Raw genomic sequence first — 18,083 nt, forward strand, 5'->3', positions numbered from 1 at the left:
AAATTGTCACTTCTAAAATTACAAAAGCTTTAGAAGAAGGATATCATTGCCAACACACAAATATCAAAAACCTTGAAAAAATCATAAAACAACATCTACTGTGCCTGTGGTGTATACAAAATTCTAACTGGTCAGATATAAAATTTCCCAGAAGATTTTATGAATGACCATCCGCCAATCTTTCAAAGGTTTTAGAAAATTTGAGAATTGTTGAGACTCTTTTATGTTTATCTGAATTACTCATCTCCCCCTTTTAAAAGAAATTTGAGTTCTGAACATTTCAAACTTTAAGGAAAATTAATGTTGGAAATAATTAGGAGTCTCAAGCCTCAAAAGTGTTTGGAAAATTGTAAAATGTTGTTAAAAATTATATGGACTACAAAGTAGTAACAGAACTACAGAGGGCATCCACTCATTTTGCACTTTATTTATACACAAATTTTGGGCTATGGGCTTAAAAAAATACTTGGATCGTATATCAAATAGTCTAATGAACATTGCCAAAGATTTTTATTTGATTTCTTTTTTATATCACATAATTTGTGTAACGAAAACCTCTCTTCTGATTGAAAGTAATGTATTTTAGTTCAGTCAATTGCTAATTTGTTGAAGGTTCCGTCAACACCAAATACCTGTCCACAATCATTGTGAGATTCTTTTGGTCGTTTGGATTCATCAGTGATTCTTGTTCCATCCTCAATGAGGAAGTCACGAATCGATTCTATGGTTTTCTGCCATTCTCCTGCAACATTTACATAATATATATTAATATAAAAAAATCAGAACATATTTCATATATTATTTATGTGTTAATTTGCCCTTTACATTGTACCTTAATTTAGATGTTATGTTGATGGTGTATAACACTAGGTTTGAAACGAGAATGTTTTTTTAATATTTACTGTAAGGAAACCAAGAAGTGGAATAAGCTATTAAAGTTGCGTTTTAAAGGTTGGGAGAAAGCACATAATATTCTACAAAAAGCATAGAGTCTCCCCTCCATAATACTGCTGACTTATGACTGTTGCCAATGAAGAAACTTTTTTACTTAAAAATACTTTTTAGAATTTCGACACAGATTTCAAATAACTGGGAGTGATGATGACAAAACTTAAGAAAGAAAGAAGGCATATGATCACAGTCTTAAAACTCTAAGACAAAGGGCATCAGCTCACTAGAACAGGTAACAAGTTTAAGGCAGTCTGGAACATCATTGGCATAGTCAGACATAGTAAACAAAGCCTGACAAAGAAATAACCCTTGATATAGATGGGTTAATAAAGACAAAATCGGAAGAAGTAGCAAACCACCTCAGTAGTTTTTTTGTGAATGTAGCATCCTAAAACAAATTAAGGACAAGAATAGAAGTATCCTTAGCTGTACCATAGTGTCTGCATCCCATAATTTTCCTGTCATTCAAATGAGTATAAATTAAAGTATTACATCAAACTACAAAGCCTAAAAACTCAGCTGGAATCAAAGAAATTTCCTAAAAATTGTTAAAACTGGTGAAGAACTTGCCTCCAGCTCGACAGCAGTTTTCAAAAAATTATTTCCCCAGGGAGTTTTCCTATTAGCCAGAAAATAACCGCAGTGTCCTTTGCTTAAGAAGGAAAATGTCTGTGAACCTAATAACTTCAGACCGATATCACTAAAGTAAACTTTTTAAAAACCTTGTGAGAGGCTAGTTCTGGAGAGATTACTCAAATACTGTGCTCAACATAACACACTAAAGAGTTCTCAAAATGGCTTTACAAAAGGAAAATCTACAACAGCCATGATCAAACTCAAAGAAAACAATTTTGTGAATGGTCAAAAGTAGTTGAACATTTAATGGATTTGAGCAAAGCATTTGACAGTTTGGATCATGGCCTCATAAAAAAACGAAGTTATCCTGTTACTTGCCGGCAGTGATGTTGTGTCATACTTGTACTAAAAATTCATGTGTTGTAGACCAATCAAATGTTGTATTTTTCATTATTTATTTATTTGTTGTATTTTGTAAATTGTTACCTATGATGAATCTAGATGGATAATCATCACTTTTTTATTCATAAATTAATTAAACTTCTTAAAATGAGTTTCTGTTATGATATATATATATATATATATATATATATATATATATATATATATATATAAAATTATGTTGAATTTTTATCATCCTTTCAAATCATCCATCATCAATATTAAACTCCATGCAAAGATTTGTTTTGAATAATTGAACAATATTAACAATAATCTGTTTCTGGAAATATAATCATTCACAGAAAGGAAGAGAACCAATTTGATTGTCACTAATCTGTTTGAGATTATTAATGTATTGCTGCATCTGTCTTCATAAAGTTTAAGGGATCTATCAGTACTCAGATTAAATTATAATAGTGCTCAGAAATATATTTACCTATAAGGATTATCTTAAAAGAATGATCCGTAACAACATACATGTCACAACATTGAATAAAACAAAGATGAATACATAACAAGAACATTGGTGTAAATGTGTCTGTGTGTATGCACACAACACATATGTATGTGTGTAAATGATTACTGTTTGGTGTGTCCAACAGTTCAGTTCAATCACTGATTTCGTACCAAAAGTTAGGAAGGACTTACTGCTTGATTCCTCGAGAGTGGGACCATCACCCCCATAGTTCGAAGGGAGGATTCTCTTGGGAATGTATTTGTAAAGGTCCTTGTAGTTAGGAAGAATTTGCAGCTGTGAAAAGAACATTTATAAAATAAAAGTTAAGAGTAGTTTGAATACTCATTATTCAATTTTATCAATCAATTATATAAAATTACATGACAATCCCTCCCCCAAAAAAAATGATTACATTTTTGGAAACCATTTGTGTATTTATAACTATTTAGATTCAATGTGAAATTCAAGATTTTGGGGCCTTGAAAATTAAATCACTGTTTAATTCATAAATTAATTAAACTTCTTAAAATGAGTTTCTGTTTTATTTATATATATAATTTATATATATATATATATATATATATATATATATATATATATAATTTATATATATATAATTATATATATATATATAATTTATATATATATATATAATTTATATATATATATATATATATATATATATATATATAATAATTATGTTGAATCTGAACAAAGAAATGCATTACACAATCAGCTGTAATGGAATGTTAAATGGTTCAACATTCCAGCCGTTAAATACTTCTCATAGCAACCTTCTTTATGTGTTTTAATGCATCTTCTATCTGATATTTCACAGTTGCACTCATACTATATACTCTACAATCGTTCCAACTAATTAGGAAAAAAATAATTCGGCTAACTAAATCATTGTCTCAATCAAAATTGGTTTAACAAACATTGGTGTGTTTTTAAGAACTTTATTGCTACTCTCTATGCTCATAACAATGATAAAAATGTTTCATTTATGTAAAGTCCAATATTTAAATGATTTAATTGGCCTATTTGGTTTATATTATGAAGTATAGAATATTTTCCAATTGAACTTGTCAAATCCGACAGTAAGGGTTTTTAGAAAGTAGTTCTGTTTGCCTGACATAAAAATAAAAATACAATAAATTATGTATATACACATATAAAATGAAATTTTGTATATGCACAAGTTAAAGCTATTATTATTAGGTGGACTTCAACAAATATAAAAACAGAATTAACTAAATTAGTCCGACGGTTCGGGAGATTAACGCTTTTCAAGCAAGACATTTAACAATTCATTTTTAATTATAAGATTTTTTAGCAATGTCACTAATAATTAAAGTCTTTTACCTTTTAAAGTTCTTTTTAAGTAGGTTTCTTTTTGTAAAACAAGAAACAACTTTTACAATATTACAAATATTACAAATACATAAACACTTCACTTACCCTTTTCTTCATTTTTTCTGAAAGGATTGGTTTGAACAGATTATATATAGTATCAAAGAAGGTGGGGGCGTTAATGATAAAAATCCCCTTCAGTCGGGCAGGAAGAGCTTCCTGTAACATTAACTCTTAAGTAGCTTGCTGAATGTAAAACAATACAATTATCTTACAAAACACAGAAGTAAAGAATTTTAACACTGTTTTAACTGTTAAGTATATATATTTTAACTAAAATAAATATACAATATACTAAATATTAAATTTTATTTACCTCTTTATTGAATGGTTTTCCGAGCTTATTAAATTACATTCTAGAATTTGTTTGATCATGTTCTGATTTTGAGGCTTCAACGCCTTCAAACGATAAAACTGACATTTCTTAATGTAAATACAATGTTACTATTAATACATAGCATAACTGATGGACTTTGGAGTAATATATATTTGTGTATTTCCAATAGTTTTGAGTCTCTAAAAATAAAAGAGCTGTTATAACCACAATATTTGTTCTATTGTTATGTTAGAGCGTGTTTAGTGCATAACTATATTTTCTGATACAGAAAAAGCATCAGAAAACAGTTCAGGATCAGTTGTTGCTGGCTACATTTAAAACTGTAATTTTTACTTTAGTGTGGATTTGACGCAAATACAGAAAAGATCTACCCCATTAAAATCAAATATGATGTTAGTTCTAGTACTTCTAAGAAACTAGATCAGTTGTAAAGTAGAAATCTACTAGTACATCAATAGTATCAGACGAATCGGTTGAACTAATTAGGCAATCAGCACTCTGAAGTATCAAGACATCCTCTAGACAAAGCTTAGCGTTAAGTATTTCAAGAAGAACAGTTCACAAAGTGTGACTGAGAAAGACAGAAATTACGCACATATAAAATCAAGCTATTGAAGGAATTGAAACCTGATTACTGTGTAAAACGTATCAGTTTTGATCTTGAAATGTTGCACACGATTGAAGAAAAAACATCATCTTTAGATGATATAAGTTTTACAGACAAAGCTACAATTGATATCAATGGGTGGGTTAACAGGCACAATCCATGCATGCAGGAATTTGAAACACACATGAATTCTTTGAGAAACATTGTGACTCACCTAATGTGGCTGTTTGGTTGTGATGTGATAAAAATCATGTGTTAGGTTCTGTCTTCTTTGGAGTCAAGATGATTAATGGAATTTTGTATCTTGATATGTTAATAAATGATTGCTCTCCTCTACTGGATAAACTCAAAAACATTAAAAGAATAAGATGATGTACCCCTGCACTATCATAAATAATTTGTCTCAGAGATTTTGGATGAAAACTTTGGACATTAATGGATAGATCAAGGAGGACCTTCCAAGGAATCTAAACCTTGCAAATTTGTATTGTGAGAGTATTAAAAAAAATTGTTCATGACAAATATATTCAATATCTATATCACTCAAAGAACAGAATTACTCAAGCAATGACAATCGCCAATGAAAATAAACAGCGTTTTGAGCAGAACTTAAATATTGATTATATATATATATATATATATATATATATATATATATATATAGATTTACCAATGGAGTTCATATAAAAATGTATTAATTATGTAAAAATATTTTTTGATGAATAAATAACAATTCTATAAGTAATTCTGTTTATATTAAAATCATATTTAAAACCTCACAATTTTTTTAATGAAAACTCTGTAATAATTAGTAGAGGGTAAGGAAATTACACAGATTTGTGAACAATAAATGATATTTTTTTTAATAAGTAAACATCATGATTCTTTGGTTTATTTTAGGGTTTGTTTAAAATGTTATTTTAAGATAAAAATATTTTGAAAAATGAAAATGTTTCCTGGAAATACTTGAAATTGAACTGATTTGCCAAATGTAATCAACATTTAACCATCCACACAGTTTCTATCACAGTTTCAACTAGATTGCATAAAAAAGTTTTTTTTTTCATAAATATAGATACAGTTTATATAATTTAGTTAAATATCTAACAAACTATAAATATTCAACATTTACTCAAAATCATTAGAAGATTGTTTTTCAGAAAATGATGGTATTTTCTAAATTTTTTTAGTTAGGAAGCCTAATAATGTTAACTGTCTTTGATTGCAGGATAAAATTATATATGCATTCACTTAGTACACATTCTCTCCCAAATTTAAATCATTCATTGTTCACAGCTCATGCTTTTAATCATACACAATGGTACATGGATTTATCCAGGAACACCTTTTTTATTTAGGTTGTCCCAAAATTGATATTTATAGCTGAAAATATAAATTAAACTTGTTATACTGCCACAATAACTTCTTCTACTCCTCCTTTTACGTGGATAATCTCCTCCTGAATACCAAAATTACAGTCATTAATTTATTCAATATTATATAAGCAGAAAATGAAACTCAGTCAGTTCCTTTGTTTTATATCATATGTATAAAATTAAATCCATAAAGTACAAAAAATAACTAAACTATTATTTTTATGTTTAAGTTAATATGTCACCCCTATATTACAACTTCATATACGTAATATTCATTAGTGCAATAAGATTAATGATTTTACCAACACTCACCAGACCGAGAGCAGTAAATTTCTGCATGTAGAGCCAAGGTAGCTCAGTGAGGTGTGATGCAGACAATCCAGACAAATCACAAATGGTGTAGACTCCACTGTTATAAGTAGCGTGTAGTAAAATGAAATCAAGTACTGCTGTTATGCGCTTATACAAATTTTTTATGTCTTTGGCTGCACACCTGTTGTCCTTGTCAGGATTGAACGATATTATATAGATTCCAATAGCGTCATGTGTCATCTCCGATAAATGCATAAATCGTCTGAAAAAAAACTCATAGTTTATAAATTATTGGTTGTATTGAGTCTGTGCATTAGAACTATAATTATTAATCTGTTACTTCTGTGTGAGATGGGCCATTGCATTCAAGAATATTGATTGTGACTTTTGAAATGATCATTTCTACTATGAGAATGGACAGTTGCAACAACAGCATCCCCATTAACATATTTTTTCCTTAAAAATAATAATTTCTTATTTTGTCATTCCAAGGTAATTTGTTTATTAAGCTGAATTTAGTGTGGGAAGTGGAGTTTAGGTGTGGAAGTGTAAAACAGTTGCTTTGGTTTTTTCATATATACTTAGGAATGGGAAATCTTAATCACACATATTTCTATAAAACATTATTTGGGTAAATTTTCCAGTAATACAAATTTTGTGAAGAGACAACTTATTATACTAGTTTAGTTTAATATTATACTGATCGCTCCTTGTATCAAAACTGTTCAGTCAAAATACAATATTTTCATGTAATTAATTTAGAATGTTTAAGGTGTAAATAAAGAGGGTTTTAAGTAAATTGGTTCCAGTCTCTCCATGTCTACCATTCCTCTCCATCTTTATTATATGCTAATAATCTTTAAATAATAATTGACGACAATCATGAACAAATTTTTTTAATTGTTGTCAATTTTCTTTAAACTCTGTTTGGTCTCTTTCTACCAGCTTTTATACAATATTGAAAACTGTATTCAAAGTCAGTAGTTTGTTCTTGATACTTGTTCTCTCTCAAACCATAACAAGCAACATTATACAAGTTTTACATCTATTCAACCTAATTACAACAAAATTCAATGATATAATAAATTGAAATTATTCATTCATTGTTCAATGTTAACAGATAGTGGGGAATATAAATTAATTTTACTTAATATAAAATGTGTGTGTGTGTACCTACCTTAGGTACTTTACTCATATCGAAATCATGTGCTTCATCATGTAAGGATGGTAAGCATATTTTGTGAGTAAAAGATGGACCCAAATTTAAATTGAGAAAGAGAGTAGTTATAGTTGAGTGTGTGTGTGTGTGTGTGTGTGCAAGTGCATATGTGCGTGTGCACATGTATTTGAATTGTAAATACCCCTTTGCTATAAACAAAGAATTTTTGTTCAAGTGAATAAAATGTAACTCTACAGTTAATATGCTAGAATGTAAATATACAACATTTTCAAATCTTGGCTTAGTTATTAATTGTTGTTGTTATCATGCTCCATACTGTTATAATGCTGTTATGATATTCGTTTCCTGTCATTTTTGTCATCGGTTAAAATTTGAATCAGTCTAAGAGACAGTCGTAATTCAGCAAGATTTTATGCTGTCAAATTTTAATTACATGAAGTTATACTATACCTAAGTTTGATAAACAGTTAAACTCACATTTTATCAACACTGTCCCTGACATCTTTCATTGTTGGATCTCTGTTGAGATAGACATCCGGAAATTGGTGTCTCATGGCGTAGAATGTGTCTAGTTTGTACTTTGCTCTTTCAGTGCTCATTTTTGTTCCAATCAAAAATGAACATATAAAGGTGTCGTATATCTCATCTGAAATAACTGTGAAATTAGTATGAGGGTATTGCACTTTTAACTGCAAAATCTCAACTTTTTTTAACCCTCAAAAATGTTTATGAAGCCCTGCACAAACACAATGATGCATGTTCACAATGTGTCATCATGAGGAAAACAATAAAGTGTTATCTCTCATATGAAATTTCAATTTAAGAGATAATGGCATTGATATTTATTGTTATGATATTCGTACCAACAATTCTCTTAAGTATGATCAAAATTTTGCATCTCCTCCACTTACTATCATATCATCTTAGTTTAAGAAAACACCATTTGTTACTCTAAATACTAAATTTCAAGTCTTCTTCAAGTAAATGTAATTTTTTCAGAAACAACCTGCCCTACTTTCATAAAAGAATAAAATGTTAAGGAAAAATGCAGAATAACTTGATGGTTTCACCAGTATTGTTGCTAACCACAGGTAGTTATATTACCCTTTAGCAAACACCTGCTTAATAAGTGTAATAATGGAAATCTAGGAATGTTTTGAACCTACCTCATCTTGTTCTTTACTCGTATTAAAATCAAGTACTTCATCATTTAAGGATGGTAAGCATATTTTGTGAACAAAAGATGGACCCAAATTTAAATTGAAAACGAGAGTAGTTATAGTTGAGTAAAGCAAATCTTAGGGCTAAAAATGTGGAATTTTGAGGAACATTAGCTGAAAATTCCATGTTATTTTCAACAGTTTGATTCAATAGTTATAGCCAGATTCAAGTTTTACGTTTGTGGAAAATGAATCACTTTTCTCGTCAACAATGTGTGCGGTTAACTTGACAATTTATATTCAAATTTAGTTTTCATTCAAATTATTTGTACTAAAACCTGGTAATTATTGTAACATTTTATTAGACATACTCTTTAAACACCAACAATGGTTGTTGTTTTTAATTTTCCTTAATCTTCAATAATAATATATTACTGTACTCAATTTTTCACATTTGAAATTATAATAGTTAGAATTTAACTATTTTAAAAATAGTTTTACCTGATGTTTTAATAGAAATGTACTAAATATTTATTATAATATATTAAAATACAATTTAAAAGTTATAAATAGATTTTTTGCAATGTACATTGAGATTGACAATCTATGAAAAGAACATCACTTTATGATTCTTATAGATGACAAATCGGAATGGCCCAAATTTAGATACAATGGATTTTTCAACCTATACATATACCAACTACTGGCTCTAAATTTGTACCTGGGCATATTATACTATTACACAACTTCATTTGGAACATTAAAAAAAAATTATGAAATTGTGTGTGCATAATTACAGGCCAAGTTTCAAATTCAACTTCTATACTCTTTCTGTTATAAAAGTCTGGGCTATAAGTTGAATATAAGAGAAAGATGCATTCTTGAGTCGAATATTCAGTATTTAGCCCATTGAGTGCCAGTCATATTTCACAGGTATATGCTAAATATGCCAGGGTGTTTTTTTTTATCATAAAGCATGCTTTTAGTTAAAACACAACTTTTTTTAATTTTTCAAAATATCTAGTTAAATTTTGTATATTTTTGCTTCTAACTAACTGTACATATCATGTGTAAACTCAAAACTACATTTCCTTTACAAAAATTAGTGAATTAAATTGTAAAAAGTTATTAAAAACATTGACTATGCATCATTGAAAATCTTCAGTTAAACAAATCTAGCATCTAAGTTGAGATTTGGATGGTATTCTAGATTTATCTATGAGTAAATACAAACACATTGGTAATCCTACCTTTCTTAGAAGTTAAAGTACAGCAAATTTTCCATTTTTTGACAACGGTTCAGATTTGCATGTTTTTAACTAGTTTTTGTTCTACATATACAATTTTTGTTTTAATTATTTTTTGCTTAAAAAGTAAATCAGGTACTAAACTGGCATACAATAAAATATTTGGTTCATGAAAATATCTCATATTTACTTCAAAACTATATATACACTATTTACAAGACAAAACAAAAAAGCACTGAAGCAAGTTGGATAGTCTCCCTTTTCACAATTTTTGCAGAAGTACCTATCTTTGGGTAGTGTACAATAAGCGGACCCAGATTTTTATATCAATAATAACAAACGATATTACTTAATTATAACTTTTGATATCACTAACCAATTATGATTTTTTAACAATTACTAACTTGTATAAACTATAAACAACTTTTCATATGATAAACACATTTTTTTTATAGATAATAACAGACAGTCGAAAACTCGTGAAGGACCATGAACTAAGTTTAAAAAGTGGCATACCAGCCGACCTGCTTGCAGATCATCTCTGTGAGTATTTGTACATAAGAGAAGTAGAGTTTTCAGGAGAAGATGCTTCAACAACTTCTCGAAAGCGGGTTAATCATTGCTACCCATGAGAAAACATAAATAATTACACATATTTAGTATTTCCTGTTATAAATGTTTATGTTGTTATTATTTCATTATTATTTATGAGTTTTTCATATTTCCAGTTCTAATTTTATTGTTTGTTTGATGGTTAGAACTCATTTATTGTTTATAAGATTATATTAATTATTTTAATTTAAAATATGAGTGTGATTATGACTTTAGATATGATTTATATACCCACATTTGATATAAACCCACATTTGAAGTATCAATGATTGTACTAACGATATAAAAAACCGGGTCCGCTTATTGCACTCTATCCCCTATTATATATTTTCCCAAATTTGTATACACTAATTGAATATAATAAAATGTAATAACAAATAAATAATGTAATTGTAACCTAGAAACAGGTAACAATTACACTCAACGTAAACAAAAACTACTAAATCATCTGAACTATCATTCAATGCTACAGACTACCAAAATACGAAATACAACATAAACACGATGCATCAATCATAAATGAGACTATTGAACATTGCATCATCCAAATATGAGGCATTTTAGATAACTAACCATGCAGACTATAATCTCGATAAAACTTTGTATCCATACTCTATGAATGTTGGCGTTGAAAGAGATAGAGAGTTAGTATCTAGATGCTCTAGTAAGAATAGCCTATGTTGCTATTTTCCATATCCTGTTTGTTAAAAATTAAGTACATACTGATAATAAACTATTAACACAGAATTTGTATTTCATGAGATGAGATAAGGAAACATAGTTATAATTATTTTTCCAAAATACCTAAAGATCTTATAACCCAACTGTACTAGCAATTGAAAAGTATACCCAAATATATTGAACTGTAATACAATGCATGAATTCTTTTTTTATCACATTTCCATTTATGCACTTGGGAATATGGTGTATTCACTAAAAAAACGTATGCTTTTGTGTTGTTAATTTACTTATTATTCCATTAGGTGTACTTAAATATATTAACAGATAATATCAACTAGAATTTGTAAAAAAAGTATTTATACTAAGAAGTAAATTTGTTTTGTAAAAAATTGTAGTTGTGGGATTTTCTTGAACTGTGATCTGTATTATTATATTCCATTCTGACAATAATAAAGCTTATACAAAGAAGCACGTGCTTAGGATCCGTAAGTAGCAAATTCTGGTTGTACCAAAGGACCCAGTCTCCAAACTTAGTATTTGAATGGTTGAGAACTATCAAATTTGTTTTGGGATTTGTAATAACATTGTCTGAGAATATTTTTTATAGATTTCATAATTGCTCCCCTCTTGCCAAAATTACTGATGGAGAAAAGCTCAAAAGTTTTAAGGGGTACTCTACTGAATATAAGTACAATTTGAATAAAAGTACAATTTTAACTTTTATCAGATGGTATATATATATATATATATATATATATATATATATATATATATATATATATATATATATATAAAATGTATTAAAATAAGATGACAAAATCGATTTACACTTTAAAAATGTAAACCCTTCCCTCAAAAATAGAGAGTTAAGTGTAAGTTAAATACTTGTGACAGTATTACATTATTTGACACCCCATTTATAAAGGTCTTTATAAAAGAAGAATAATGGTGAAAATTTAAGGTTTTTAAGTAGACTCAACGCAACATTACATCTCATTAGATTTAGAGTGTTTTTTTTTTCAAACGTTATGCATTTTGGACTAGTGGTGAGAAAGTTATTTTCTTGGTTTTTTTTGTTTTGTCACATTAAGAGCTATTGATGAGTTATTCCCTCAACCTCAACATTCTCAAACATTCAAAAGTTATGATGGAGGGAGGGACTTATGGAACATTCAAATTAAGGAGTTTTAATGCTGGTCCTACTACTTAACTTGCATTTTCTTTCCTATTATGATTATTTATACTCAAAACATGAAAATATTAAAATTGCAATGCTAATTTCAACTTTAAAATTTTTAGTTTTTTCAGCCTTTTGATGTTCACCTCTGGGCTTCAGTAAATTTTCCAGCCCCCTGTTAACTATGTTGTTTAAGGCTGGTAAGTCTAACTTTCTAAAAAACAGCATTTCTAACTCTGATATTTTTCAATTTGGACACTTTTAGATGTTCCTATTGGATCAACCAACACATCACCAAAATGAATACTCAGTTGAAAATATTAAATTAAAGGTAAATTTTCACAATGGATATTTTTCATATCACATCACCTGGAAGTTGTGGTAGGTGTGGTTGTTTTTTCATCCATTCCTTTACTTGCTGAATTTTGTTTTGCATTTGAGTGTCATCGTAACCAATGTCTTTCATCACACATTTCTTCTGTTCCTCAGTAATAGGAGCTATAGACATTGTGTTTTCTGAAAATTCAGAATATAAGTGTTTTTTAAAGTCACAATATTATTTGTTAGTGATTGTTATGACATATGATTTTTTACATTTTGAAATCTTTTGTAGCAGGATTTACACTCTCTTATGCTAGTCATTTAGCTGGTATATACATTTTTAACACAGTACTTCAGAACATGCAGGGTTATGTAATTCTATTTAAAAATTGAGAAAAAAATCATAGTTTATTGGATGTGAAAAATTTACTGTTTACGTTATTCACAAATAAGACCTACATGTACATTTTTCTAAAATCAAAACCATTTTTTATCCTGGTTTAAATATTAATTTGACCAAAAACAGAAGTTCAAATGTTTATGTGTTTTTAACTATCATTTTTCTGAAAGTGTAAACTATTTTGTCTATCATATTTATTTTATATACTAAAAAATCTTTTAGTACACTGTACCATCTATTATGAAATCATGAAATTTAGCTATATTGTCGAAGAGTGAGTGTACCACAAACTTTATGTTTATTTATTTTTAGTTGATGATCGCACATCAATCTCTTTTTGAAAAACATAAAACATTTTCATTTATTATACAATGTGTTCTGGATGGACCGGCCTCTCCAGTCATGTCTTTGTTGTTGGGAAGGTACAGTACAGGCACAGGCAGGTGTGTAGAATTTTGCAAACCAGTTTAAGTTGGGAGTAACCATGGAATGAATCAACACAGCATTGGTCGGTTTGACCAAGTGCAACTAACAGTTTTTGTTGTTATTATGCAGCTAAAAAACTTTAGTTACTTTTTTCAATTAGTAAAACAGTTAGTAATTTTATGTAAATGTCATTAGATTGTTAATATGCAATTTAATTATTTTTATTTTTGTAATATGGTTCTTTTGTAATATTAGCCCTTTCAATAATAATTTTAATGCTGTTTTTTCTCAGATTGAATTAGTTATTTTTAGGTCTTCAAATATATTATCACTAATTTGTTACTGTTAAATAAATAAATCAATAAGTAATCATGTCATAAGTGGAATTTAAATACAAAAAGTATTTTTTTTCTAAACATACTCTACTAATAAACTATTGTCAAAACGAGCGAATATGACAGTTGTGATTTTCAACCGATGACGGATTAAAACACACTTCATATATGCTTGAACTACATAGTTACTTCTATGTAACTTGAATTTAAAACAATATTCAGATCAAAATAAAAATAGTTCATTATTAAATTTATGTAAGATATAGTATGATTCCTTGCCAGTGTACATTTTAAACTAAATTAAATACCAAAACTGTAGTTGATACTATTTAGTATAGAATGCTGAATTAAAGTTATTAAGATTATTACAAGAACTTGATACTTTGGGACATTTGTGAATACAGTATTATTTAATGAAAAGATTTATATTTTTATTTACAATTACACACAAAAAACAACATAGATAAATAGTTTTTTATCTGCACTTACATTTTTACATATAAATTTGAACAAAGTTATTAATAAGTACTTTAAAATTGTTTGTATAAAATAACTATAATAATAATATTTAAGAACCTAAAGTTAAGTTACAGAAACCTACTATAGTTTGTAGTTGTACATAAGATCTTTTAATTATTATAAACAGTGGTTTTACTGTATTACTTGTATAATAACTCACAAAAATATGATGAAAATCTTCTATTGTAAGAGAAGGAGGTTAATAATAGGAAGAAGATGATACCGTGGAAAATGGTTTTATGACAGAATATGTTTATAACTATATGTTGAGAATGAGAACTTACACTGAGTTGTTATGATGTGTACAGTGAGATGTGTACTAACATAAAATATCAGGACAGCACGCGAAATGTTCTTGCTGTCCTTCACTATCCACTGGTCTCACTTGTGGAGGTTTTGTTGAATAACCTTGATTAACAGTAGTCTGCATTATTTCTTGTTCCCTCAGCAATAGCATAATAAACCTTGCTCAATAATTATCGGCCTATCATAATTGTCTTCTTGTTTGCACTTAAGGAAAATTTCTACATAATATCACAAAACATTACCTCCAGAGCCCAAAACCACCCCTATGTTCCAAAGTTTATATGTAATAATAATAATTTATTTCTAACAATTAAATATGGTTTGAGTTAAAAAATGAAAAAGAACTTTGGAAATTTGCTAACAACAGAATCCAGTACCTAATAATGATCAGCTGCAAATACAGAATGTAGATTATTGCACTGTAATAATACAGTGCAGTATTCTATTAAAAACAATGAAGTAAAGCCATATCGCCGCCTCCTAAGGCTTGCAAACTAAAACAAAATTATATAAAAAGGAATTCTTTTATAAATTAATACAATAAATAAAATAATATTATATTATAATCTATGATAATACAATTTATATGACAGAACACCTCTTTGATTAAAAACCAAGTTAATTATTAAATAATAAATTGTGACAAAATATTAAAATTTTATGTAAATAAAAATGACAGTAGATAACACAGTTGTGACAAACTAAGCTGAAACTATTAATATTTAATATTAATTTTGCTAATATTAATTTAATAGTGATGATGAAAAAAAGTAAACTCTATTATGACAAGCAGGAAAGTAAAATATCAAGGAAGATGATGGATGCTTTACTTGGTCTTGCTGAATAAAATGAGTGGGCTATCCTTAGACCACTTTTAATTTTAATGTTTATGAGTCACACAACATTGTAAAATCATCATTCTACCTTCTACAAATATTTTATGTGGTTATATTAGTAGTATAAGTCATTTACATCTTTTTCACATCGTATAATACATGCGTTTAGTGTATTTGAGCTGATTTGAAATTTTTTCTGCTATTACATATTTCTTAATCTTTATTTTCCAACCAATTAACATAAAATTTTGTACTGTTTAGAAAATAAGTAAGTATTAAAGAAAACAACTAAGTAATAAAGTAAGTATTTTTAGTACTTATAGTAAACAAAATAAAGTACAATTTTATTTAATTTTAAAACTAATCATGCTAATATTAAATATTGTTATATTGTAGATAATTATACTTTGAATCATAGGATAAAATTATATCTATATCTTTTTTAATATGTACTCATAGTATATTTATAAAACATTTGCATTATTTCTATTTTCATCTTCGCCTTCTTCAGTACACAATTCAGAAAAAAGTAGTCATTCCAAAGTATGTACCATAAAAAATTACAAAAATTGTTGTATTAAAGGGGTTAAATGCAATAACAAAGAATTTACTATATTTTTTAAGTTTACTATTAGTTCAGGTTAGAGCAAGTTGTAATTTAAATACAATGAGGAATTAGCATTTGAAAGGTTTAAAGGATTATTTTCAAAAGTATAAACACTTTATGTTTTTTCAGTTGTTGATATTTTTGGTTAGTTATTTTTCATATAAATCAAAATTAACTCAAGTTATTATTGACTGTGTAGTTATTAATATTCCTGGAGGTACAAAAAATATAAAATACGTGATTGATGTTTAAAATGAAAACCAGATCACTGAAACAATAGGTCTGTGGTGTTATTGAGGGATAATGTCTCTTATTGTATGTACTGTTCAATAATTACAGACAAAACGTTTTTCTTGGAGATAAAAATGTGAAAAGTAATTACTGCCTGAAATAAAAGTTGATATTTCAATTTGTAAAACTAAACTTTTTCGGTGATGTAAATCAAAAGGGATCTGTTGTTCTTATTATTAAGTAAGACACTGTAAGGATTCCACCAAGGCATCACTTTCTTCTGTACTTTCTTTAAATTATTGTCAGGGCGAAAAAGAAACAGTATCTATGGCAGTTGAAGTCTATTAGGATTGTAGTGCTCAACACTTTTAATGAAAAAGAAAGACAATTAAAAGGGATGAGGTCCAAAATAAAAATAAAAATTGCATATTTATTATTGATACATTTTTGAATAATCTTTAATAAAGAAGGAGGAAATATTTATAACAGAGTTGTTCAGATCCTTTAGTTAATTTGTTTGTTGATAATAAGGCCTACTGCAATGTTATGCCATGAGTGAGATGGATTTTAAATTGAAAATTTAAATAGTGCAACTACAGTAGTTAATTTACATTATTTTGGTAGAAGCAAAGTCCACTTCTTTCAACTAAGTTATTAGGTGAAAAGTACCTAATAAATTGTCAGTGTGATTTAAATATTGACAAACCACTCATTAAATTAATTTATCCTAATTTATATTGTTCTAAAGTGGGTGATAATGTACATAAATGTTAATGGATAATCATAAATATAAAATGAGAAGTCATTTAAAAGTTACTATTATTAAATAAAACATAAGTTAACTGGAAATCTAAATTAAAATGCTATATGATTAGTAATATAAAAATTTAATTAATTTACTTGAATTCAATACTAAATAAATAATTCATTAATTGTAAATCTATCTTAATTATAATTGACCTACCTTTGTAAGGCCACACATTTAAAAATATAGCATTTTTAATTCAGATCTTTATTAAAGTATGGTTACCAGGTTGAGAGTAATATTTGTCCTTCATACACTAGAGATTAAGTGTAATTTTCAATCCTGATGGAGACTTGTTTTTCAAGTTTTTATAGTAAAGTAGTAAACCAATTATTGTTGGTAAACAAATGGCCCTAATGTAAAAACAAGTGCTATCACTTGTACTGGTAAATACAAAACACAAGGAGGGGAAGGAAAATGGAAGAGTTGGATTAATATTGGTTGAAGCAGAGACAGAAGTGTGACACAAGATTATTGTGGGAATTGAGAAAAATCAATTCAAACCATTATATAAAATTACCTACTCGTGATGACGAAACATTTACTTACTTATTGGAGAAGATTCAAATCTAGTCTCAAGTGTTGTTCTCTCTTTAGCAAAGATATGTGTCTCTGTGACAAAGAATTTGTCCAGACACTTACTTTTATTTTAATATGTTGTGTCTTGGAACATGTGCCAAAAAAACCAATGTGCATGACATTTTATTATTCATACATGTCCATGTTTTGTAAATTTTTGGCACGTTATGCTTCCACAATGGGCAATGCTT

General features: G+C 28.0%; 2 protein-coding genes across 5 annotated transcripts in view; one reads left to right on the forward strand and one right to left on the reverse strand.

Moving 5' to 3' along the window:
* LOC124354747 (COBW domain-containing protein 1-like) overlaps positions 1 to 18,083 on the forward strand; it is a 225,382-nt gene that overhangs the window by 64,341 nt on the left and 142,958 nt on the right. The window lies entirely within an intron of this gene.
* LOC124354750 (alpha-tocopherol transfer protein-like) lies at positions 492 to 15,212 on the reverse strand. Of its 4 annotated transcripts, none has more exons than XM_046805425.1 (7): positions 14,813 to 15,205; positions 12,897 to 13,043; positions 8,128 to 8,296; positions 6,471 to 6,732; positions 3,887 to 3,997; positions 2,617 to 2,719; positions 492 to 742 (listed from the first exon to the last, which is right to left on the reverse strand). In XM_046805425.1, the coding sequence occupies exons 2-7, from the start codon at positions 13,033 to 13,035 to the stop codon at positions 588 to 590; spliced, it is 939 nt and encodes a 312-aa protein (XP_046661381.1). In that variant the 5' UTR covers positions 13,036 to 13,043; positions 14,813 to 15,205; the 3' UTR covers positions 492 to 587. The 4 variants fall into 4 exon arrangements, with proteins under 4 accessions (XP_046661381.1, XP_046661382.1, XP_046661384.1 ...); XM_046805426.1 differs by having other exon boundaries at positions 14,689 to 15,205; XM_046805428.1 differs by lacking the exon at positions 8,128 to 8,296 and having other exon boundaries at positions 14,689 to 15,212.

This window comes from Homalodisca vitripennis, chromosome 2 (assembly GCF_021130785.1).
Source record: "Homalodisca vitripennis isolate AUS2020 chromosome 2, UT_GWSS_2.1, whole genome shotgun sequence".
Taxonomy (NCBI): Eukaryota; Metazoa; Arthropoda; class Insecta; order Hemiptera; family Cicadellidae; genus Homalodisca; species Homalodisca vitripennis.